Source organism: Pleurodeles waltl, chromosome 1_1 (assembly GCF_031143425.1).
Source record: "Pleurodeles waltl isolate 20211129_DDA chromosome 1_1, aPleWal1.hap1.20221129, whole genome shotgun sequence".
In the NCBI taxonomy this organism is placed as follows: Eukaryota; Metazoa; Chordata; class Amphibia; order Caudata; family Salamandridae; genus Pleurodeles; species Pleurodeles waltl.
The window spans coordinates 557,691,454-557,713,603 of NC_090436.1; the positions used below are offsets into that span (position 1 = coordinate 557,691,454).

At 41.3% G+C, this 22,150-nt stretch overlaps 1 protein-coding gene across 1 annotated transcript in view; it reads right to left on the reverse strand.

The window, feature by feature from the left end:
- ST8SIA4 (ST8 alpha-N-acetyl-neuraminide alpha-2,8-sialyltransferase 4) overlaps positions 1–22,150 on the reverse strand; it is a 353,311-nt gene that overhangs the window by 269,866 nt on the left and 61,295 nt on the right. The window contains exon 3 of the mRNA XM_069226024.1: positions 153–410. Coding sequence (XP_069082125.1) covers positions 153–410 — 258 coding nt within the window. The remainder of the gene's footprint in view (positions 1–152; positions 411–22,150) is intronic.

Here is a 22,150-nt window from a genome sequence, read left to right on the forward strand (position 1 = left end):
TCAAAATGGGGGTCACAATGTCAAACATCGCTGAGAATTATTGAGCTGATAATTCCAAACCAATCATATATGTGATATCTCACAGTAAAGCTTCCCGCCGTCTTCCTGCATATGGGAGTGCACGGTGTCAACCACTGTAACATAAAGCTCACCTTATTACGAAGTCATGGCTGTCAATCTCCTTGCCACATTCACTGTCAAGGAGGATTCCAGAATTTCCCACCACTGCGCACATTTTAAAGCGCCGGCTTTTCATGGGAGACACTTCGGGCAGGAGACTGTGTAAATTGTGAGAGATGTTTAGCGTGCGACGTCGGTCCAGCACATAGTGGATTACATCCCCTGGTTTGAAACTGCTCTTCACCACAGACACGTCTCGTTCGGCGTCCAAGAATCTAAGAATGTCCTTTCTGGAAATTAAAAATAATACAAGCGATAATGAAATTCCCTGCATGTGTCTACATTACACAGAGGCATAACAGACACGCTGCTGTCTGACAATATTGATTAAATCTGCTGGAATGACCTGGTTGAACATTTGAGAAAATATTACGTCTAAGAAACACACTGCATTGATAACCTCAGATACTCCTTGTTTTTCTTATTTTAAATCAAGCAAACTACCAGTCAGATTTTACAGTATCATTTAATAAAGTTTAAAGCGTGCGGCTCACCTTAGCTCTATGCATGGTGCTATAATAAAAAAAACTCCAGATGCACATATGACTGAGAAGCAAAGAACAGCTACAGTAACATATTATTCAGGAATGGAAGCATAGCCTACTTCCATTTGTGTGCTGGTTTATTTGGAGTATATTGCCAAATATATGTTTTAGAGTAATCAAAGAAATCCAAGAGTGAGTAAGAATCAGTCGCCTTTCTAGGATTACTCACTGGGTTAAACATTTTCATCATACAAAAATAATTTTCCTCGTGTAAAAAATCCACTTTCTAATGGAAGCCATGCTATTTTTGAAGGTGCCCTCTCCCCATTTTACACTGTGATATACAAATCATTGTGCTTTTCCCCAAAGCATCCAATGTGTATTTGTTGTTAACATTTTGCATTACTGATCTCACCCTCAAGGAACACACATTCAGGAAAACTAAGGCGGCCTGGTACGATCTCTTTATTCAACCAAGAGAAATCGAGAAATCAACTTCAGAGCTCCAGTTCAAGCTTTTGTAGTCTAGCATCTGGATGGTGGCAATGGATGCTCCCAGACTTCATAATGGCAACCCTTAAGAGCATCGTACACAAAGTAGCATGCTTAATCAAGGGCCTGAAGAAACATAACTACATCATCCTTGCCCTGATGACTGCCCTGTCAGCCTGCACCATCTTTAAAACCAGCTACATTCTCTACAAAATCATCACAAATGGCGACCATGTCTACCAAGGTGACAAACTCACCATCTCTGGTGGCTCTTTGCCCACAATCACACTAGAGATGAAGAAGTGTCAAAAAGAACCTTTCTCCATCTACACACTCATAATCTGGAACCTCATATCCGTCCTCATATCCTGTTTCAAACCTTCTCCAGTTTGTTCTAGAGCGGAACATATGCCTCTTCAAAATACACTGCATTGTGATGTAGCAACAGTTTACCTTTGTTTTTAGAAACCAGTTGCCCCTCGACCCAAATGTTGAGAGTCTCTTTGTCTTAGTCCATGCTCAGTGTTATTCTACCATGCAGCTAGGCTTGAATCATAAATACCACCTACATACATACAAGCATGACAAACTCTTGGTTTAGATTACATACAAAATCAAGATATGAAAAAATAAAAAGAATTGTCAATAATAAAATCTAATAAAATTATTAAGTACAGCCTTTGGAACAAAATATATAGCAGGAATTCAGTTCTCTTCTGTAAGCCTACCAGAGGTCGGTGGTGATAGGCAGTTAGCACATCTCCACTGTTGAGGTGATAGCAGTGGTCATCCACTTGAATAGAGATTTTGTCAAGTTGGTGCTCCCCTATGGGCCACAAACCAACAGGTCTGATCCACTTAGGTGGGATTCAAGAGATCTTCCATCACCGTGAGGGTTTGAAAGTGCCGGAGATACTAGCTGCTGCATGGTGCTCAGTTCATTTCAACAAACAGGTGTTGAAGAAGATATGCTAATTAGAAATTATTAGTGAATGTTTATGTGTTTTGATTAACAAAAAGTTCATAGAGAAATTAATTGTAGAGAAATAGTGTGCATGTTTGAAAATGTGCCCATGGGGAGTGGGAGCCACTTATACAAATTTAAATTAAAATGATCAAAAAAATGTGTGAAATAATAGCAATGTGTAATAATAATGTAGTAATGTGCCATAATGCGATGTATAACCTATGTTTTATCGTAGAAGCTAACTTAGCCAAAGTCGTGGCCTACTTACCAAACCTCATGCAGAAGCAGAATTAATAAACGAACAATGTAGAAGTTGCTTGTGCATATGAACTGACTGTGAACTGTGTGCTTAGCTAGGAATTTCTGCAATGTACCAACGGACAGGAGATGATGAAGTTAATTTGATTCAATTATGTGCAGAGAAGGCTAAATGTACTTTCCCAGGACTTGAACAATAAGGACACTGACTGAAGAGGAACATGCAACATTTTCGATACCTGAAGAGCCGAATGATGAAGACATCGTACAGTGGACCAATCCATGAACAGAGAAAGACGAAATATTAGAATTCATAGATATGTAGAATAAAAAGTATTGGATAACGTCAAATATGGAGAACTAATTGACCAATTAGGAATTAGTGGGATGGACTGAAAAACTCGAATAAAAAGTCATAACAAGGGGCTAAAACTTGAGATGCAGGAGATGCAAGGGGTGAATGCTGATGACGTCAAGAGACGCGGTTCGAGATTCTGTCATTGGGGTCATGCTCTTGAGAGCCTGATGCGTTGCTGATCTATTGATGACCTGAAGACGAAGACTGACTTTGTGGATAGGTAGCTATGACAATGTGACTGATTAACTTTGTGCTTTCCTTCTAAGTAGCAACTGCGCTGTTTTATAGTTTTTTCATCTAGCTAGACGTTTTCCAAATTTATGTTTTCTAAATTGTTTTCGCATGAAGTCCCACATTCTGATGTTAATTTGGGTTAAGTAGGTCTCTTTTGGGTGATGTTGACAGTAACAAATGATTGACCGACTGGTTGCCGAACTCTGCTATTAATGTTGATATCTTCATCTGTGTGAAGCTTTTGAGCACATCTTTTCTCAAGTTCTTATTAGATTGTGTTATTGGTGGTCACTAATACACTAATTCTAAGCTGATTTAATAAAATTTGAGGTAACCGGATGAATTAGAATTGTAATTAATAATGAAATAAAAATGGTTAAATGCTTTATTGAGTTGTGGTTATTCATGAATTGTTGACTATAATTGTCTATTGACTAATGATTCTCTTAGTGGTTATTGCTTGATTACATTGATTATTGATGTCACTGGTCACTACATGACTAGGATACTCCATGCGATCCAAAAGGTTCATCGGCCTACACGTGTCCCCTTGTAAGTTTACTTATTAAGGACCAGGCGTGTCAACACAGGTCTTGAGTCCTTTGTGCTGAGGAAGGTTGTTTCAAACTTTGGCCACCAGATGAGAGAAAAATCATCCTGCGCTGTTGGTTTGGAGGAACTGGGGGTCATCTGTGAGGAAGAAGGAAGCAGATCGTAGGCGTCTGATCAGTTGGTGGAAAACCATGCACTTGTTGATGTATACTGTTTCTATGTTGTGCAGGGCTCCAACAAACAACACCCTAGTAACAATATGTGGTAGGGAAATAGTAGTGAGAAACAAGATATGATGGTTAGAAAGCTATCACAAGGAATGTGCCTTAAAACTTGATAACTCTTCTTCCTGAGTCTGCAGATGAAGTTTTTAAATCTGTTGTGTACTTTGTAACATACTAAACACACATCTGGGAGAAAAGATCCCACTCATAATAGACAACATTGAAGGACCTGGGTTGACAATAGGCACCCTCTTCAACTTGGGATAAAGGTAAAAAGGTCTGGCCTGGCACCTTTGCTTTGTCATGTCAAAGTCTGGATATGGGGATGACAGTCAACCATTTTGAAAGGAAGACAATCTTGTGGGAACCCAATTCAGAAAAGTAAAATAATCTGCTGGTAAGCAACGTGTTCTGGAAAACTCAAAAAAGGGAACAAGAGACATGAGACCTCTGTGCATAAAACCATAACAAGGAAGCCAAAAATGTTGATATGAGGAGCAAGGTAACAAGAGGATCCTATGATAGAAACCTTTGACTCTAGAATAAAGACTCTATCATCAGGTCGATAGCATTCTCTTCATTTTGAGTAGACAAAGGAATGGATTTCTCTCATCAAGTGTTCATGCACATATTCTACAAAGATTTTAAATGCTTAGAATCGTTTTTCTTTTTTTCTTCCTAATGTGGATATGTTGCATAATGGGCACTGGATTTGCTCTCACCTGGAAGCTAAAGACCAACATCTGCTGCTTAATGTAGAAAGGTTGCATGAATTTGAAGACACTTGTGTAATTTTGTTGCCTGACAACACTAAAGAAAAGATAATTTCCAAATAATTCTTCATAATGAGGCACTGTATTTTCTTTCACTTGGAAGCTACAGACCAAAAACTGTTGTTAAATGACAGTATCCAAAACTGGAGTTGCCGTTGAGAAAACAACGATTGAAATGTGGGGCATCACTTGTGGACTTCTACCTTCAATGTAGTGCTAAATGTCAGAGCTTCCAGAAACCACAGAACATGTCCTCCACAGTACCTCATGGCCTTGACTGGTTTCATCCAGTTTTTGGTTATAAATGATATGTTGATGATGCAAACATTGTAAACAGTTTACAGCATGCCTGATTTAAACTTTTAGACAACTAAGCAGATGATAGAAACTGCCATCATGTCGCTCAACAAGATGCCGGTTCTGATGTCTTTGTTTGTCTTCAGTGGCCGAATGGAGGAATGGCTTCCATTCAATAACATTAACAAACTACCCCTCATGTTTTTCTCAGCAGGGTTGACAGCTCCCAGTCCTGAGGAGACCCCAATAATCATGATTTTGAAATGAAACAACACCAACACACAGGGGTATCCGGCTCCAAAGAAAGCTGTGGAAGCCAAAAACTTTACAACATTGAGATCACTTGCTTCCCCTAATAAATGTTTTTGCCACAATCCATAACATTTTGGCAACTTATTTGGCCTAATCTTACCTTTATCTTTACCACATTACTTTTGGATCTGGAATTGCACCTCAAAAGTAATTCACATTCTCTGCATTAATACGTTTTTTGCTCACATTGAGTTTACATTAGTAATTTAGGCTATGACTGCTATCTTGCTGGTGGTTCCTCCTGATATGTGTTTCATTCAAGGAAGACTGAATGTTGAGAATGCCAGAGGAAACTGCTCATGATCATACCTGATATGCTACTAAATTGTATTTCTCCCATTGAATTTGTCTGGCGTATTTTCTCTTTTCTTGTGTCTAATGCTGCCAGGAAGAGAAGCAAAGGCCTTGCCTTTGTCTTGGATTACTATGTTACATATTCTTCTGGGAACCCCAAATGGTCACAAGGCCATACTATCTATTCCTGTGATCGCAACTCATTGAGAGGTACCACTAACATGTTAGTGATGGTTCAAGAAAATTGCATAAGATAACTATTGAGTGTATAGTTGACCTTCAAAATGTTTATGTATCTATGATTTTGAATCTTTGGAAGTCTCAGAATATAAGCACCCCAACCAGGAACACCCTTAGACAGTTACATCTTCATTACAAAGGCAAACACCTGAACAAAAAGACTGCTGTACCAAGGCAGCTGCATGCCTGGTTTCTTCCAGTGATGTTGCAGTTTGACCAGACTTTGTATTTGGAGATAAAAGCTGTCTTTCAGAGGTGCAGTGTTTGGAAGAAGGTCAGAGAAAGTCCACCAACTGCAGAAGTAAAAATTTAAATAAATTATCCTTCAATCAATCAATCAAACATATTTCTTAAGCGCACTACTCACCCGGTAGGGTCTCAAAGCACTAGCGGGGGAGGTTACTGTTCAAAAAGCCATGTTTTGAGGTGCTTTCTGAAGGTCAGGAGGTCCTGGGTCTTGCGTAGGTTGGTGGGGAGGGAGTTCCAGGTTTTGGCAGCGAGGTGGGAGAAGGATCTGCCGCTGGAGGTGGTGATTGGATGCGGGGGACTGTAGCGAGGGTGAGGTCGGCAGAGCGGAGCTGTCGAGTTGGTTTGAGGAAGTTGATTTGTTCATTGAGGTAGGCCGGTCCGGAGTCGTGGAGGGCTTTGTGAGCGTGGACAAGGATTTTGAAAATTATCCTTTTGTTGATGGGCAGCCAGTGTAGGGATCTGAGGTGGGCGAAGATGTGTTCGTGGTGAGGGAGGTTGAGGATGAGACGTGCGGCTGCGTTCTGGATTTGCTGGAGTTTTCACTGAAGCTTGGCTGTGGTCCGTGCGTAGGAGGCGTTGCCGCAGTCCAGTCTGCTGCTTATGAGGGCGTGGGTGACTGTTCTTCTTGTTTCTAAAGGAATCCATTTGAAAGTCTTACGTAGCATGCAAAGGTGTTGAAGCAGGAGGATGATATGGCGTTGATTTGCTGAGTCATGGAAAGAGATGAGTCTAGTATGATGCCAAGATTGTGTGCGCGGGTGGTGGGTGTTGGGGGTGGTCCTAGGGTGGTGGGCCACCAGGAGTCGTTCCATGCTGTCTTGTTGAGACCGAAGATGATAATCTTGTTTTTTTCTAAGTTCAATTTGAGGTGGCTTGCTGTCATCCAGTTAGCGATGACGAGGAGTCCAGCGTGTAGGTTATTCTTGGCGGTAGATGGGTTCCTCATGAGGGAGATGATGAGCTGGGTTTTGTCAGCATATGAAATGATGCAGAGGCCGTGAGGGCGGATGATGTTGGCGAGAGGAGCCATGTAGATATTGAAAAGGGTGGGGCTGAAGGAGGATCCTTCAGGGACCCCACAGATGGTCTTGGTGGCTGTAGACTAGAAAGGAGGGAGGCAAACTCTTAGGGTTCTTTCGGAGAGGAAGGAGGTGAGCCAGTCCAGGGCTTTGTGGCGAATTCTGGCATCGAAGAGGCGTGTGCGGAGGGTTTGGTGGCATACCGTGTCAAAAGCTGCGGAGAGGTCTAGCAGGATGAGGGCGACGGTTTCGCCCTTGTCCAAGCTGGTCCTGATGTCGTCTGTAAAGGCGATGAGGGCGGTCTCGGTGCTGTGGTTTTTGCGGAATCCAGACTAGGAGATGTCGTGTATGTTGTCATCTCTAGGAAGCGAGACAGTTGTATGTTTACCATCTTCTCTATGACCTTTGCAGGAAAGGGGAGTAGAGAGATGGGTCGGTAGTTTGTAAGGTCTTCAGGGTCAGCTTTGGGTTTTTTGAGAAGAGTATTGACTTCGGTGTGTTTCCAGATATCTGGGAAGGGTGCGGTCTCGAAGGAACTGTTGATGACAGCCCGGAGCTGGGAAGCGATGATTTGGTTGGCCTTGTTGAAGATGTGGTGGGGGAAAGGGTCTGTTGGGGAGCCTGAGTGGATGGAGCTCATGGTTTTGCTGATTTCTCCATCGTTGGTGAGGGTCCAGGTGTTCAGTAGGTTGGTGCGGCAGGGTGCTGTGGTGTTGGTTGTGTCGGTGGTGGTGGGTGATGACGATGTGAAGCTGTTGTGTATGTCTGCGAACTTGCAGTGGAAGTAGATGGAGAGGGAGTTGCAGAGGTCTTGGGAGTGTGGAGGGTTGATGGTGCAGGATTTGGGTTTGGTGAGTTCTTTGATGATGGCAAAACGTTCCTTGCTGTTGTGTGTGTTGTTGTCTATGCGTTCTTTTTAGAAGGATCGTTTGGGGGTCCGGATGAGTTGGTGATGTTTGCGCATGGCTGATTTGAGGGCGGAGAATTTGCTCATTGAGAGTTCTTGGCGCCAGGCTTTCTCAATTTTTCGGCATTCTCGTTTGGAAGACTGAAGTTCTGTGGGGAACCAGGGGGCGGTCTTGATGGTGCGGGTGTTGATGTTTATTTTGAATGGGGCGAGGAAGTATGCGCATGTTTCTAGCCATCGTGTGAGGTTGAGGGCGGCGGCGTTGGGGTCGTTGGTACTGGGAGGTGGAGCTTGTGCGAGGTTGGAGATCAGTTGTTCCTTCTAGTATATGGATCACTTGAATGTATTTGAGAATCTAAGCTTGTTGTTGGATGAGTACAAACAGAGTTATCCAATTCATATGGTATCACAAGGGTATGCCTTGCTGCAGGTCTTAGTGGTGTTAGTTACAATGGTTCATATGCAGCCAACACATGTTTTGCCCACCAATGACCTCCACGCCTGTGGCTTTCTCAAGGCTGAACTAATGAGACACACAGTAGTGTACTTCCAAATGCTAATATTATCTTGTTTGATGTGCCACAATGATTGTACAAAAACACTGCACTTTTGTGAAAACACTGCAAACAGCTCCTTAATCATTTCCTTATCGAGGTGAGAGAGGGAGAGTGACAAGTATCACATGTCGTTTTTGGTTGTGCTCAGTGTATTTCTTCCTTCGCCTGTTCATGTTTAACCTGAGAATATTGATGCACTGATTTAGGAGAAATGAATATTATACTGCTATATCTTTAGTTTTCTTAATCCTAATAATATCTTACATGGTCCATTGGTAGCCTTAAGAATAGTATGTCCTGAGAAAAAGGTAGCAATGTACTTCTCAAAATTCAGTAAGTACATGGTCTCTGAGTGGAGTACACATTTACATTTTATGTTACCTTAGTCTTTCTGGTATTTTTAGCTCTTTGTGCTGCCTGCAATTAGGAATACAGGGAAATCAGAAAATGGAGTCCTCATGACATGGGAAATATTTGTATAATTGGAGAGCTGGGTTTAATAAATTATACTGTGTGCCAGATATTGGTGGTAAGCAATGTTTCTTGATTTCACATTGCAATATGCTATTATTTTTACTTGCAAAAGATATCCTCAAAATTAATGAAACAGAAGAATCTCCTCTTGTTGGAAAAATTCCAGTGAACTGATTCAGCAGGGCAAATTTAGTCTCTCATGTAATCCATTTCAGAGAAATCAAAAGAAATATAAGGAGATCACCTTTGTTATCAAAGTTGAGCATTTGTGGACTAACAATAGTAAAGAGAAAAGAAGAGTCATCAGAGATTAGGATCTTACCAGTATCTGGCATAATGCCTGGTACTTGTCATGTGGTCCTCAGTCCCTGCGATCCTTTCTTTGCAAGTAGTTCATAGCGGCATCCTTCATGGGTACCATTTTAAAGAGCATGTAATCTTTTGACCTATGTTTGTTTGCTACTCTAACACATGCTGACTTGCGCCATCTTGGAGTGTCTTGAGGGCTATCTTCAAAGTTTCACAAACATACAATGCCCAACTGGATGACTATTTTTGTCTATTTTTCCTTGTCATTGTTAACATAATTTGTTTTGTGAGTAGTGGCTGAGAAAGATGGTCATCATATTCAGAGTATACTAGTAATCCTGTATTACAGTGGGGTATTCTTTATTATATGCTGGCTTCAGAAGTGTGTCAATGGCTACCATATTTTACAACATTAAAAGTAACTAATTATTGTCAACCTAAAATGTTTTAGCCATGACAATGGAGATAGATGATCACCATTTTGTGTACTACTAATCCTGAAATTAAAGTTAGGTGTTGCTAATTGTTTAAGCTCACCTAGGTGGGTTGCAAGTAGCTGCTGTCTCTTTAAAAGAAATGGTAGGAATTCACAATATTGTTGAGAGAATCCCATGTGGTGTTCATGATTTAGAGTGAAGATTTTTTAAGGTATATTGCTGAGTGATACGCCTTGAGTGTATGAATTCAAACAGTTTGTACTTATTTTTTAACCCAGGAAATGGAAGGTTGACAATTCTTAGGATGTGTGCAAATTTCTAGGATTTATTTGGTATGTCCTCTCTGTTTAGCAGTGAATCCATATATTATTTGTAAATAGAAAGGGCCTGTATAGTGCATATAATGATCCTAATAACTATGAGATAAGGTCTAGTATGTCAGTTCTCCTGATTCTTATTTACATAGTTCACTGGTGGACCATGCCGGTGTTCTCAATGGCTGATAAACAAATAAAGGACCATAAGCTTGTGTTCGTTGTTTCTCCCAATCAGATATAGCTGTTGAAAGAATGTATGTACCTAAAAAGATGATGTTTCAGTTCTTCTGCCATTTATTACATCACATGTGAGCGATAACTCTAGTTGCATAGTTGGCCAGTTGACAGTATTCAAACATTCATAATGAATAAAACATAATTAGGATAATATAAAATCTTAATGCATTTTCCTTGTTTTTGACACATGAGAACAATCTCAAAAGATCTGATCTGTCTAGGTAACAGTAGGTTTAAGGTACAATGCTCAGTGTTACAATGGATCATTTAGTTTTAACCTGATTCTAATACAAATATAATTCTAAGTCTTAGTCACCAGTGAATGAGGACTCAGGTTTTGGATCTCACAGTATTTCTAATTAAAGGCAGCACAAAGAGCTAAAAACAGCAGAAAGACGTATGTAACATTTAAGCATGCACTCTCTTTAGAGGACATGTTTTAACTGATATTTGAGTAATACCATGTGTTAGAAATGGGGTATTTGTTTGGCAGTCAGGTTACCCCCTGTCCAAGCAAGGACCCTCACTCTAGTCAGGGTAAGTCACTCACAATCCAAATTATCCTGTGCCCACCCTCTGGTAGCTTGGCACTGAGCAGTCAGGCTTAACTTCGAAGACAATGTGTAAAGTATCTATGCAATAAAACATATAATAACACTATATAGCACCACAAAAATACACCACACAGTGTTTATAAAAATACATAATATTTATCTGGATCTTTGCAGGTCAAAACGATAAAGGATGCAATATGAAAATGTAAAAATATCACTGGAAAGTGATATAAAGTGTCTTAAGTCTTTAAACAGCAACAAAGTATCTTTCAAGCACAAAGTACCTGGTTTGGAGTGATAAAATCTCTGCAAAGGGCTGCAGAGGAGGAGATGCTTGGAAAATGGTGTGTGCGTCGGTTTTGCCCCTTCACACACGGACTTGCATCGTTAGTTTTCACGCGGGGAAGACGTTGCGTCGATTTCCGGCGCGTGGACAGGTCTCCACTGTGGGTCGCGGGGTTTTCAGACGCCCCGGGGTCTGTGCGTGGAATCCTGGACTTGTAGTCCGGCTGAGCATTGTTCCGGTGGGCTGTGCATGGAATTTTCTCCCTCATGCTGCGTCAATTTCCTCCCTGGAAGCCAGGTGGCGTTGTCCAGGCAGGCTGTGCGTCGAAGTTCCAGTCGCACCGCAGTCGCCACATCGTTCTTTTCCTCGCGAAGTCGAGAGTCGTCGTCCCGGGTTTCACCGCGGAGCAGGCTGTGCGTCAAATTTTTCACCGCACAAGGAGTCCAGTTGAAAGAAAGAAGTCTTTTTGGTCCTGAGACTTCAGGGAACAGGAGGCAAGCTCTATCCAAGCCCTTGGAGAGCACTTCTGCAGCAAGGCAAGAGTTCAGAAAGGCAGCAAGGCAACAGCAAGGCAGCAGTCCTCTATAGAAAGCAGTCAGGTGAGTCCTTTGGGCAGCCAGGCAGTTCTTCTTGGCAGGATGCAGGTTCTGGTTACAAGTTTTCTTCCCCAGGAAGTGTCTGAGGTGGTAGGGCAGAGGCCCTGTTTTATACCCAAATGTGCCTTTGAAGTGGGGGAGACTTCAAAGAGTGGCTTAGAAGTGCACCAGGTCCCCTTTCCGTTCAATCCTGTCTGCCAGGGTCCCAGTAGGGGGTGTGGCAGTCCTTTGTGTGAGGGCAGGCCCTCCACCCTCCCAGCCCAGGAAGACCCATTCAAAATGCAGATGTATGCAAGTGAGGCTGAGTACCCTGTGTATGGGGTGTATCTGAGTGAATGCACAAGGAGCTGTCAACTAAACCCAGCCAGATGTGGACTGTAAGGCACAGAAAGATTTAAGTGCAGAGAAATGCTCACTTTCTAAAAGTGGCATTTCTAGAATAGTAATATTAAATCCAACTTCACCAGTCAGCAGGATTTTGTATTACCATTCTGGCCATACTAAATATGACCTTCCTACTCCTTTCAGATCAGCAGCTACCACTTCAACAATGTATGAGGGCAGCCCCAATGTTAGCCTATGAAGGGAGCAGGCCTCACAGTAGTGTAAAAACGAATTTAGGAGTTTTACACTACCAGGACATGTAAACTACACAGGTACATGTCCTACCTTTTTACCCACACAGCACCCTGCTCTAGGGGTTACCTAGGGCACACCTTAGGGGTGACTTTTATGAAGAAAAAGGGGAGTTTTAGGCTTGGCAAGTACTTTTAAAGGCCAGGTCGAGGTGCCGTGAAACTGCACACACAGGCCTTGCAAAGGCAGGCCTGAGACCAGGTTCAGGGGCTACCTATGTGGGTGGTGCAACCAGTGCTGCAGGCCCACTAGTTGCATTTTGTAAGGAAATGCCTCCTTGGCATGGTTGCCCCCTGACTTTTTGCCTTTGCTGATGCTATGTTTACAATTGAAAGTGTGCTGAGGCCTGCTAACCAGGCCCCAGCACCAGTGTTCTTTCCCTAACCTGTACTTTTGTATCCACAATTGGCAGACCCTGGCATCCAGATAAGTCCCTTGTAACTGGTACTTCTAGTACCAAGGGCCCTGATGCCAAGGAAGGTCTCTAGGGGCTGCAGCATGTCTTATGCCACCCTGGAGACCTCTCACTCAGCACAGACACACTGCTTGCCAGCTTGTGTGTGCTAGTGAGGACAAAACAAGTAAGTCGACAGGGCACTCCCCTCAGGGTGCCATGCCAGCCTCTCACTGCCTATGCAGTATAGGTAAGCCACCCCTCTAGCAGGCCTTACAGCCCTAAGGCAGGGTGCACTATACCATAGGTGAGGGTACCAGTGCATGAGCATGGTACCCCTACAGTGTCTAAACAAAACCTTAGACATTGTAAGTGCAGGGTAGCCATAAGAGTATATGGTCTGGGAGTCTGTCAAACACGAACTCCACAGCACCATAATGGCTACACTGAAAACTGGGAAGTTTGGTATCAAACTTCTCAGCACAATAAATGCACACTGATGCCAGTGTACATTTTATTGTAAAATACACCACAGAGGGCACCTTAGAGGTGCCCCCTGAAACTTAACCGACTGTCTGTTTAGGCTGACTAGTTCTAGCAGCCTGCCACAAACCGAGACATGTTGCTGGCCCCATGGGGAGAGTGCCTTTGTCACTCTGAGGCCAGTAACAAAGCCTGCACTGGGTGGAGATGCTAACACCTCCCCCAGGCAGGAATTGTCACACCTGGCGGTGAGCCTCAAAGGCTCACCTCCTTTGTGCCAACCCAGCAGGACACTCCAGCTAGTGGAGTTGCCCGCCCCCTCCGGCCAGGCCCCACTTTTGGCGGCAAGGCCGGAGAAGATAATGAGAAAAACAAGGAGGAGTCACTGGCCAGTCAGGACAGCCCCTAAGGTGTCCTGAGCTGAGGTGACTCTAACTTTTAGAAATCCTCCATCTTGCAGATGGAGGATTCCCCCAATAGGGTTAGGATTGTGACCCCCTCCCCTTGGGAGGAGGCACAAAAAGGGTGTACCCACCCTCAGGGCTAGTAGCCATTGGCTACTAATCCCCCAGACCTAAACACGCCCTTAAATTTAGTATTTAAGGGCTACCCTGAACCCTAGAAAATTAGATTCCTGCAACTACAAGAAGAAGGACTGCCCAGCTGAAAACCCCTGCAGCGGAAGACCAGAAGACGACAACTGCCTTGGCTCCAGAAACTCACCGGCCTGTCTCCTGCCTTCCAAAGATCCTGCTCCAGCGACGCCTTCCAAAGGGACCAGCGACCTCGACATCCTCTGAGGACTGCCCCTGCTTCGAAAAGACAAGAAACTCCCGAGGACAGCGGACCTGCTCCAAGAAAAGCTGCAACTTTGTTTCCAGCAACGTTAAAGAACCCTGCAAGCTCCCCGCAAGAAGCGTGAGACTTGCAACACTGCACCCGGCGACCCCGACTCGGCTGGTGGAGATCCAACACCTCAGGAGGGACCCCAGGACTACTCTGATACTGTGAGTACCAACACCTGTCCCCCCTGAGCCCCCACAGCGCCGCCTGCAGAGGGAATCCCGAGGCTTCCCCTGACCGCGACTCTTTGAACCTAAAGTCCCGACGCCTGGGAGAGACCCTGCACCCGCAGCCCCCAGGACCTGAAGGACCGGACTTTCACTGGAGAAGTGACCCCCAGGAGTCCCTCTCCCTTGCCCAAGTGGAGGTTTCCCCGAGGAATCCCCCCCTTGCCTGCCTGCAGCGCTGAAGAGATCCCGAGATCTCTCATAGACTAACATTGAAAACCCGACGCTTGTTTCTACACTGCACCCGGCCGCCCCCGCGCTGCTGAGGGTGAAATTTCTGTGTGGACTTGTGTCCCCCCCGGTGCCCTACAAAACCCCCCTGGTCTGCCCTCCGAAGACGCGGGTACTTACCTGCAAGCAGACCGGAACCGGGGCACCCCCCTTCTCTCCATTCTAGCCTATGTGTTTTGGGCACCACTTTGAACTCTGCACCTGACCGGCCCTGAGCTGCTGGTGTGGTGACTTGGGGGTTGCTCTGAACCCCCAACGGTGGGCTACCTTGGACCAAGAACTAAGCCCTGTAAGTGTCTTACTTACCTGGTTAACCTAACAAATACTTACCTCCCCTAGGAACTGTGAAAATTGCACTGTGTCCACTTTTAAAACAGCTATTTGTGAATAACTTGAAAAGTATACATGCAATTTTGATGATTTGAAGTTCCTAAAGTACTTACCTGCAATACCTTTCGAATGAGATATTACATGTAGAATTTGAACCTGTGGTTCTTAAAATAAACTAAGAAAAGATATTTTTCTATATAAAAACCTATTGGCTGGATTTGTCTCTGAGTGTGTGTACCTCATTTATTGTCTATGTGTATGTACAACAAATGCTTAACACTACTCCTTGGATAAGCCTACTGCTCGACCACACTACCACAAAATAGAGCATTAGTATTATCTCTTTTTGCCACTATCTTACCTCTAAGGGGAACCCTTGGACTCTGTGCATGCTATTCCTTACTTTGAAATAGCACATACAGAGCCAACTTCCTACACATTTAATCTACCGGCCCTAGGCACATACAGTGCACATTAATAGGGACTTTAAAGTAAATTAAATAGTCCAATTGTTACCATGTTTAAAGGGAGAGAGCATATGCACTTTAGCACTGGTTAGCAGTGGTAAAGTGCGCAGAGTCTAAAAACCAGCAAAAATGAGGTCAGAAAAAGAGAAGGAGGAAGGCAAAAAAGTCTGGGGATAACCCTGCAGAAGGGCCATTTCCAACACCATGATACTCTTTTCTCATGATATACTACTCTTAAGGCTACCAATGGACCACATAGCATATAAAAAGTGTTAAGAAAACTAAAGGTATATCAGTATAATATTCATTTTTCCTATGTTAAGGCACCAAAAATCTCAGGTTAAGCATAAATAGTTGAAGTAGCAAATACACAGAGCACATACATAAATGACTCCTGACACCTTTACCCTCAAAAGTAATGATTACAAAGCAGATTTGCAGTGTTTTCACAAGTACAATGTTTTTCACAATAAGTGTGGCACATCGAATAAGAAAAAAATAGCATTTGGAAATACTTTACTATGTCATTATTTCAGCCTTGAAAAAGCTACAGGCTTGAAAGCCATAGGGGGCAAAACACATGTTGGTTGCACATGGACCACTGGACCTAACACCACAAATATCTGCAGCAAGGCATACCATATGAATAGAAAAAAAACAGCATGGACGGTAGTTACTAACACTCTAAGGAACTGCTTAATTATCATTGTGGTATCATTATATGATTAAATGAAAATTAAATGTGATAACGGACATAATTAGCAATAATTGATTGTTGTGATCAGTAATAATGTGTACCTATGTCTAATTTCTTGCACGTTTGTTGATTTAAAGAATTAGGTTACCTTAACATAATGTGTATGATCATAATTGGAATATAAACACTCTCTCATACATAAACATGTAGTTTAACAGAAGGAGTACTTGGCCCAACTCTTATCTGAGTGTACGTTTTCCACCACAATTCACAGTAGATCCACAAAAAGGGGTATTTGTGAGTATAACAGGGTGCGTTAGTCTTACCAAAGAGTACTGTGTGTTATCACATGGCAGTTTCACTAGAGTTAGGTCATGAGTGACATTAACACTGGAACATTGAAAATGGGATCACAGGAGGGTGAGTAGGTAGAAATCTACACCTAATTTGGCCAACTGGGTACAGAGGCCTTTATGTTCAAATTTCTTATGCTTACACTGCAAAGGAAACTGCCTAGGAAGCAGGAAGAGGGGTACTTTGCAGAGCAACTCACTTAAGCAAAGGAAAGGTCCTACCCTGTTTTTTTTTCAGTGGTACCATACTTTTGTAGGTGCATAGCCATGAGGTCATTTGCAAATCAGCACATTAGTAAAAAGGTAATCAGTGACTCCGGGCTGCACATAATAAAAGACGTATCTATGTATATGCTATATAATTCCTGATGTGCAGTAACAACTTCACTTGGTGATCTAGGATGCTTGGAAATACTGCTATTGAGAAAGGTAAGGGTTCCGTCAGGTTTTAGAAATTGTTTGGGAAGCACAAGGCGGAGGGATGCATTATCATTCACTCTACTGAATTCACATCACTACAAATGAAATAATTGTTTGGTCTTTGTTGGAGACGTCAGAACTGCCTGAAAAGTGACCCTGTGCTATTCACAAACACTGCAATGAATAGAAGATGACATATTGTGCACTATTCCAATGGCAAATAACAATGACAATTTACAATGGCTTTGTTGCAAGAGGATTCTACTACATGACTGCTGCTGCTTAGTTGACATTATAACTTTTTCTTCAATTAACTTGTTGGGATTTCTAGGTAGGGCAGCAACAATTGTATTTATTAGAGTCATCTCAGAAGGTTGTGATGGTACAAAAGAGAACACATTACCAAACCATAACAGACAGCAGAATTCCTTATTATAAAGAGTAAAATGTGACAAGTGACAGAAAGGAAGTCTCCATTAGAGCATCCATCTTCAGAAAAGATCTGTAATTTCACCAATTGTTTGGCACCTCATTGGTAAAAAGGGTCAAAGTACTAAAGGATGAATTAAAGGGTAGGCTAGGTGAAGTCTACAAAGTCCGAGTTGAATGATAAGATGAAAAGGTGAATCTTAAGGCTCCTTCAAGTCTTGGGAAACCTTACTTACTTAGGATGTGTTGAATTTGACCAACTTAGTTATATGTAATTTTCCAGGAACATTTTCTAACTACCATTATCAAAATCGTTTAATAGGTTATGAAGCACCCAGCTTCTGTCAAGCTAACCTAAAAATATTTTTACCACATGACTCCATGTAATTTGGAACTCTATATTACAATCTTGAGCATTACATTTCATCCCAGTGCATTTGGGGTTTCGTAATTCTGGGACACTTACATTAAGCCAATTCAAGTAATGGGTTACATTATAATTAAGGCTCTCAGTTTTATGGTATTTTTTAACATTTTCATCTGTATTTATCAATGTATTTTTTTAATTTTTGGCCAGCTTAACAGTATTTATCTGAGGTTTCTGAACAAATGAAGTTGTTACTTGTTTATATACACATTTAATGTAACTATTTAACTGGTAAACACACACTCATACTTCGATGTCTGTCCACTTGTAGCACATTACAAAGCCAAATATAATGAAAAATCACACGAAGATGAAATATTAGCAGTATACCATGAACAAATGTTGAGATAGAGTTATTTAAGAAACTCTCATCCTGTTTTTAAACCTATGCCATCAATCTGCACAGCTGTTGGCCCGGAATTCATGAATGACCGCATGCAGAGCAACTCAAAGGAAGACAAATTATTTGTAGTTTTCCACTTTTCAAAATTAATACGGACAGAACACACACTGTTGTCTGTCTGTATTTATCTGTAAAAATCAGTAAAAACGGGATACTGGAAACCTTAGTTAACCATTGTTGGTAGAAGGAAAATCTGGATTTCTATTGGGAATATTATGTTCAAATGAATTTTGTTATTGAGGCAGATGATTCATGAAAATGCTTTTGCGTTAAGGAAACATAAACAACGACTGTTCAAAACCAGGAGATTTTAATGTGACAGAATGCCATTGTTAAAAAAGAATTATTTGCTTCTCTGTGCAAAAACATGACCATGAGTAAGCTGTATTGCTTCAGTCAGGTGACTGCATCCGTTTACTGCTCTTGTTTTTTCTGTGGACCCAACATACACAGTTCAATCATTTAATGATTTAGGAATATGTATTGCCCTTTACATTCTATTTAATTGATCTGAAATGCTGTCCAACGGTGTTGGAGTATGTCCAGAGTAAACCATGTGCCAGTGCCAAACCACTGTTTTTCCTGGGGACATCTTAGTCGGGTGTCCAGAGATTTAAGCAGGTCTTTACTTGAAAAGGGTCTTAAACAGGGCATCAGCATGGGCACTCTTCACAGAGTCATATGCTGTATGGCCTGCTCAGACTCCAGCTTTTAGCACAAGGGGGCAGTCCAACCGTGATGGAACTGTGTGCCTGCTAATAGGGTCCAAGGAGTAATAACAGCTGAAAATGAGTGAGAATGAATGAGAGTAAGTTTCAAACAGTGAGGCTGTGAGAATAAGTGTGAGAGTGAGTCAGTGACTAAGAATGATGGAGCATATGGGACTGTGTGCCATATGCTGGACACCAGCAGCATATATTGAAGAAAGTAGGATCAACTTGTCAGAAGTATCAGCTTCACTGTCACACTATGTATTACTTGAATATTTGATGAGTGTCCTTTCTGAGCCTATTATTCTTTTCAACAATTTTATGCAACAATCATGGTTTAAGATGCACTATTAAGCCCCTTTCGTGTAAACCATTGTGAGAAGCCTCCCATTCCCACTTATGAGAAGTAGCCAAGCATGCCTACATTCAAGTATTCAAATATTGTGCCCTAACACCTTTAAATATCACTAGCCTCCACTGAGAGGAATGGATCTGAAAGATTATTTGCAGACAAAGCCAACCTTGGTAGAACTGTTTTTCAAATCCTACAAACATAGGGTTCCATCAACTGTGTCATCAGAATGTTCTCCATCAACCCTACTTACTAACATATACAATAGTTAATTATCAGAGGTAATTGAACAACAGCATCCACATCTTTGGGTGTATGCAGGCAATATCCAGAATTATCACTCTCTGGGTAAAGAATCTGGCAGTCAAACCAACACTGCAAGCTGCCTAATTGACAAGTATGAGTGTATGAGAGTGAGTGAAAGAAAGATCGATAGAGTGTATGGGTAAGAAGGAGAGAGGGAGTGGAGATAAAAAAAGAGTGCAATAGAGAGAGAATGATAGATAGAGAGGAAGAGGCATAAAGATCTGTGCACCTCAGTGGCACAAATACTGTGATCCAAGTGATGGGTGTAAAAAGTAGAAACATCCATTAAAATTAATAATGTGAGAAAGTGGATGATTCTGACCTCTTTTTCCCTAGATTACATTAATTTTAAATCAGACATGCAAACTATCATCATTATTAACAACTTGTAAATTATGCTGTTTTTAATGATCACCAAATGGTCTGCTTGGCCCTATAAAACAGTCAAAATCAGTATGTTCTTCATTACCACAGACATGTGGGCTCCTACAAATATTTTTGTTACCCCACCTATGACTAATATTACAATATTACAATAAAAATATAATTTGGCAGTATAGATGATTATTATGTCTGCATTCTGAACTTCTATGCTTATTTGTATAGGTCACTGTTAAAATATGTTTGCATGGGCTGGTAATTGATGGGGTGCCGAACTTTAGTGGAAAATTGAGAGAAAAACATCAACAGCAAGCTAGACATGTTTTGGAACACAAAAATCATGGTTTCTAAAGTGTTTCATACAAATATGGAAATCAGAGGGAAAATGGAAAAGGATTAAGCATACTGCTAGAAAAATGGTAAATATGCCACTCATCATGCTTTGCATCCAAAATTAAGATTTCTGGAGGCCTCCATAAAACATCTTTAGACTAGAAGCAAGGAGGAGTGCCCTGAGGTCACCAGTGGATGGTTAGTAGTGATTCAAACAAACCCTAAATAAAATGAAATACAGACAGAAAAAAAAATGCCAAACCTCATTCTGCTATGCCCAAACACAGGGAACAACAATCAAGCTGAAATCTACCACGGACCATCTGTCCTCAGTTTCATAAAATAGGTCAGAACTCTTCTAGCAACACTTCACAAATGGGTGACCTCTTGATCACCCTGCCTTTGAAGAACGACGATCCCTTCTCCCCTCCCTGTCCTCTTGTTGGAGCATAAAATTTAGTAATGCTTTTAGTGGCCCAGATGTCAGCATTAGGTGACATTTATATTCTTGTTTAAAATCCTGACATAGAAAAAATGCTGCATTGACACCTATTTTAAAAGTGCTCACATTTTATTTTTTGGTGAACTTTGTGCCTACGAGAATTGACAATGTGCTAACAAGACTAAAATGATGTTGAAGTATATTTTTAATTATTAAAGTAACTGCTAGTAGAGAAATGAATGTAATTTATAATGTTTAATTAATGTGATTTATCATTGTGAAGTTATGTGTGCAGAAAAGTAAAAACACTTCTTTGTCATACTTAATGTGATGCCCTAACAAAGATTACAATTATTAATTAAATGTTTGTACATATTCTGATCATATGCTTAATTTATAAGTTTGCATATTACGTGCATTTTATTAATAACAATATTAATGCATTATATTTCTTGTGCTAGCATAACTAGGCCTGTAGACTTTGTATTTGCAGTCATGTAAAAGTGATGAATCATTTCTTTCCCTCTAACATTAATTTATCCATGAGGTTGTTTCTCATGAATAGTAAAGAGTTCCATTGTTCAATGTGTAAGATTTGTTTCCCAAAGACCTTGATTCTGGAACATTCAGACCTTGAGACTGAAAGCTAAAGTTTTGAATACTGTTTAAGCTGGCCTTTCTCATGAGAACTGTTTAAATAGTCTGACACCATGAGAAAAATGCAGATTGCAACAAGTGATGTACAGCATTTTTACAGTATTGGAATCACACAGAAAGAAGAGAAGTCGTTCCAAACATGAGAATTTTCTGTCATGTTGAAAACTTGATTTGTGCTCAAATTCTAATTGGACATTGCCCCTTTTGCATGATATGGACTCATCAAACTGACCAATCAAACTGTTTAGAGTATTTTTGATTATGGATCGACTTTGTAAGTTTCAGTCAATTCCCTTCAGAATCTTGTTCTGTTTACTTGCTCCTTCGATGTATCATGATTTCCCTGTGCAGCCCATGTTATGCACTTTCCCCTGGTGGTGCTTTCTAACAGACTTTGCTGATGATCTACATTCTTTGCTCATGGAACTGAATTGAACGCTGACCCTAGGAGAGGTATATTCTAATTCAAATGTTATTTTCCCATGACCTGCGTTTCTATAGTAGAAGTTAGCACGCTGACACCTGCCTATTTTTGTTTTTTTTTTAGTTTATTTTAGCTAGAGATAGATGATTTTCAAAATTATTTTTGTCTTTCTTTTTTACTTTTGCCATCATGTGTGAGCCTGTTCCCACAAAGTCTTGTCATAATTTGGCTAGAAGTAGGGATAACCCATGTCTACAACCCTGATTTCTAAATCTTTGTAATTTAATTTGACTAATGTATTCACAGTCTGATTTTAAAAGTATTTTTGTTTCTCAAATTGTGTCATTATTATTATGCATTATTCAACTTGAATGTTTAATGATGAGGATGCTGAGTAGATAAAGCTTGTTTCATAGATTTGGTCAACCCATGGTTTTTATTTACCTTTATATTTTGATTTTGCATACTATTTATGTGACTTTGGCTTTGTAGTTATAAAAGAAAGCTTTAAAACTTATTGATTGGAGATTTCGTCCTTGGCCACATGGGTCATGGTGCTTAAATGTATTGATGAGTTTGAAATGATTGTGTATGGTT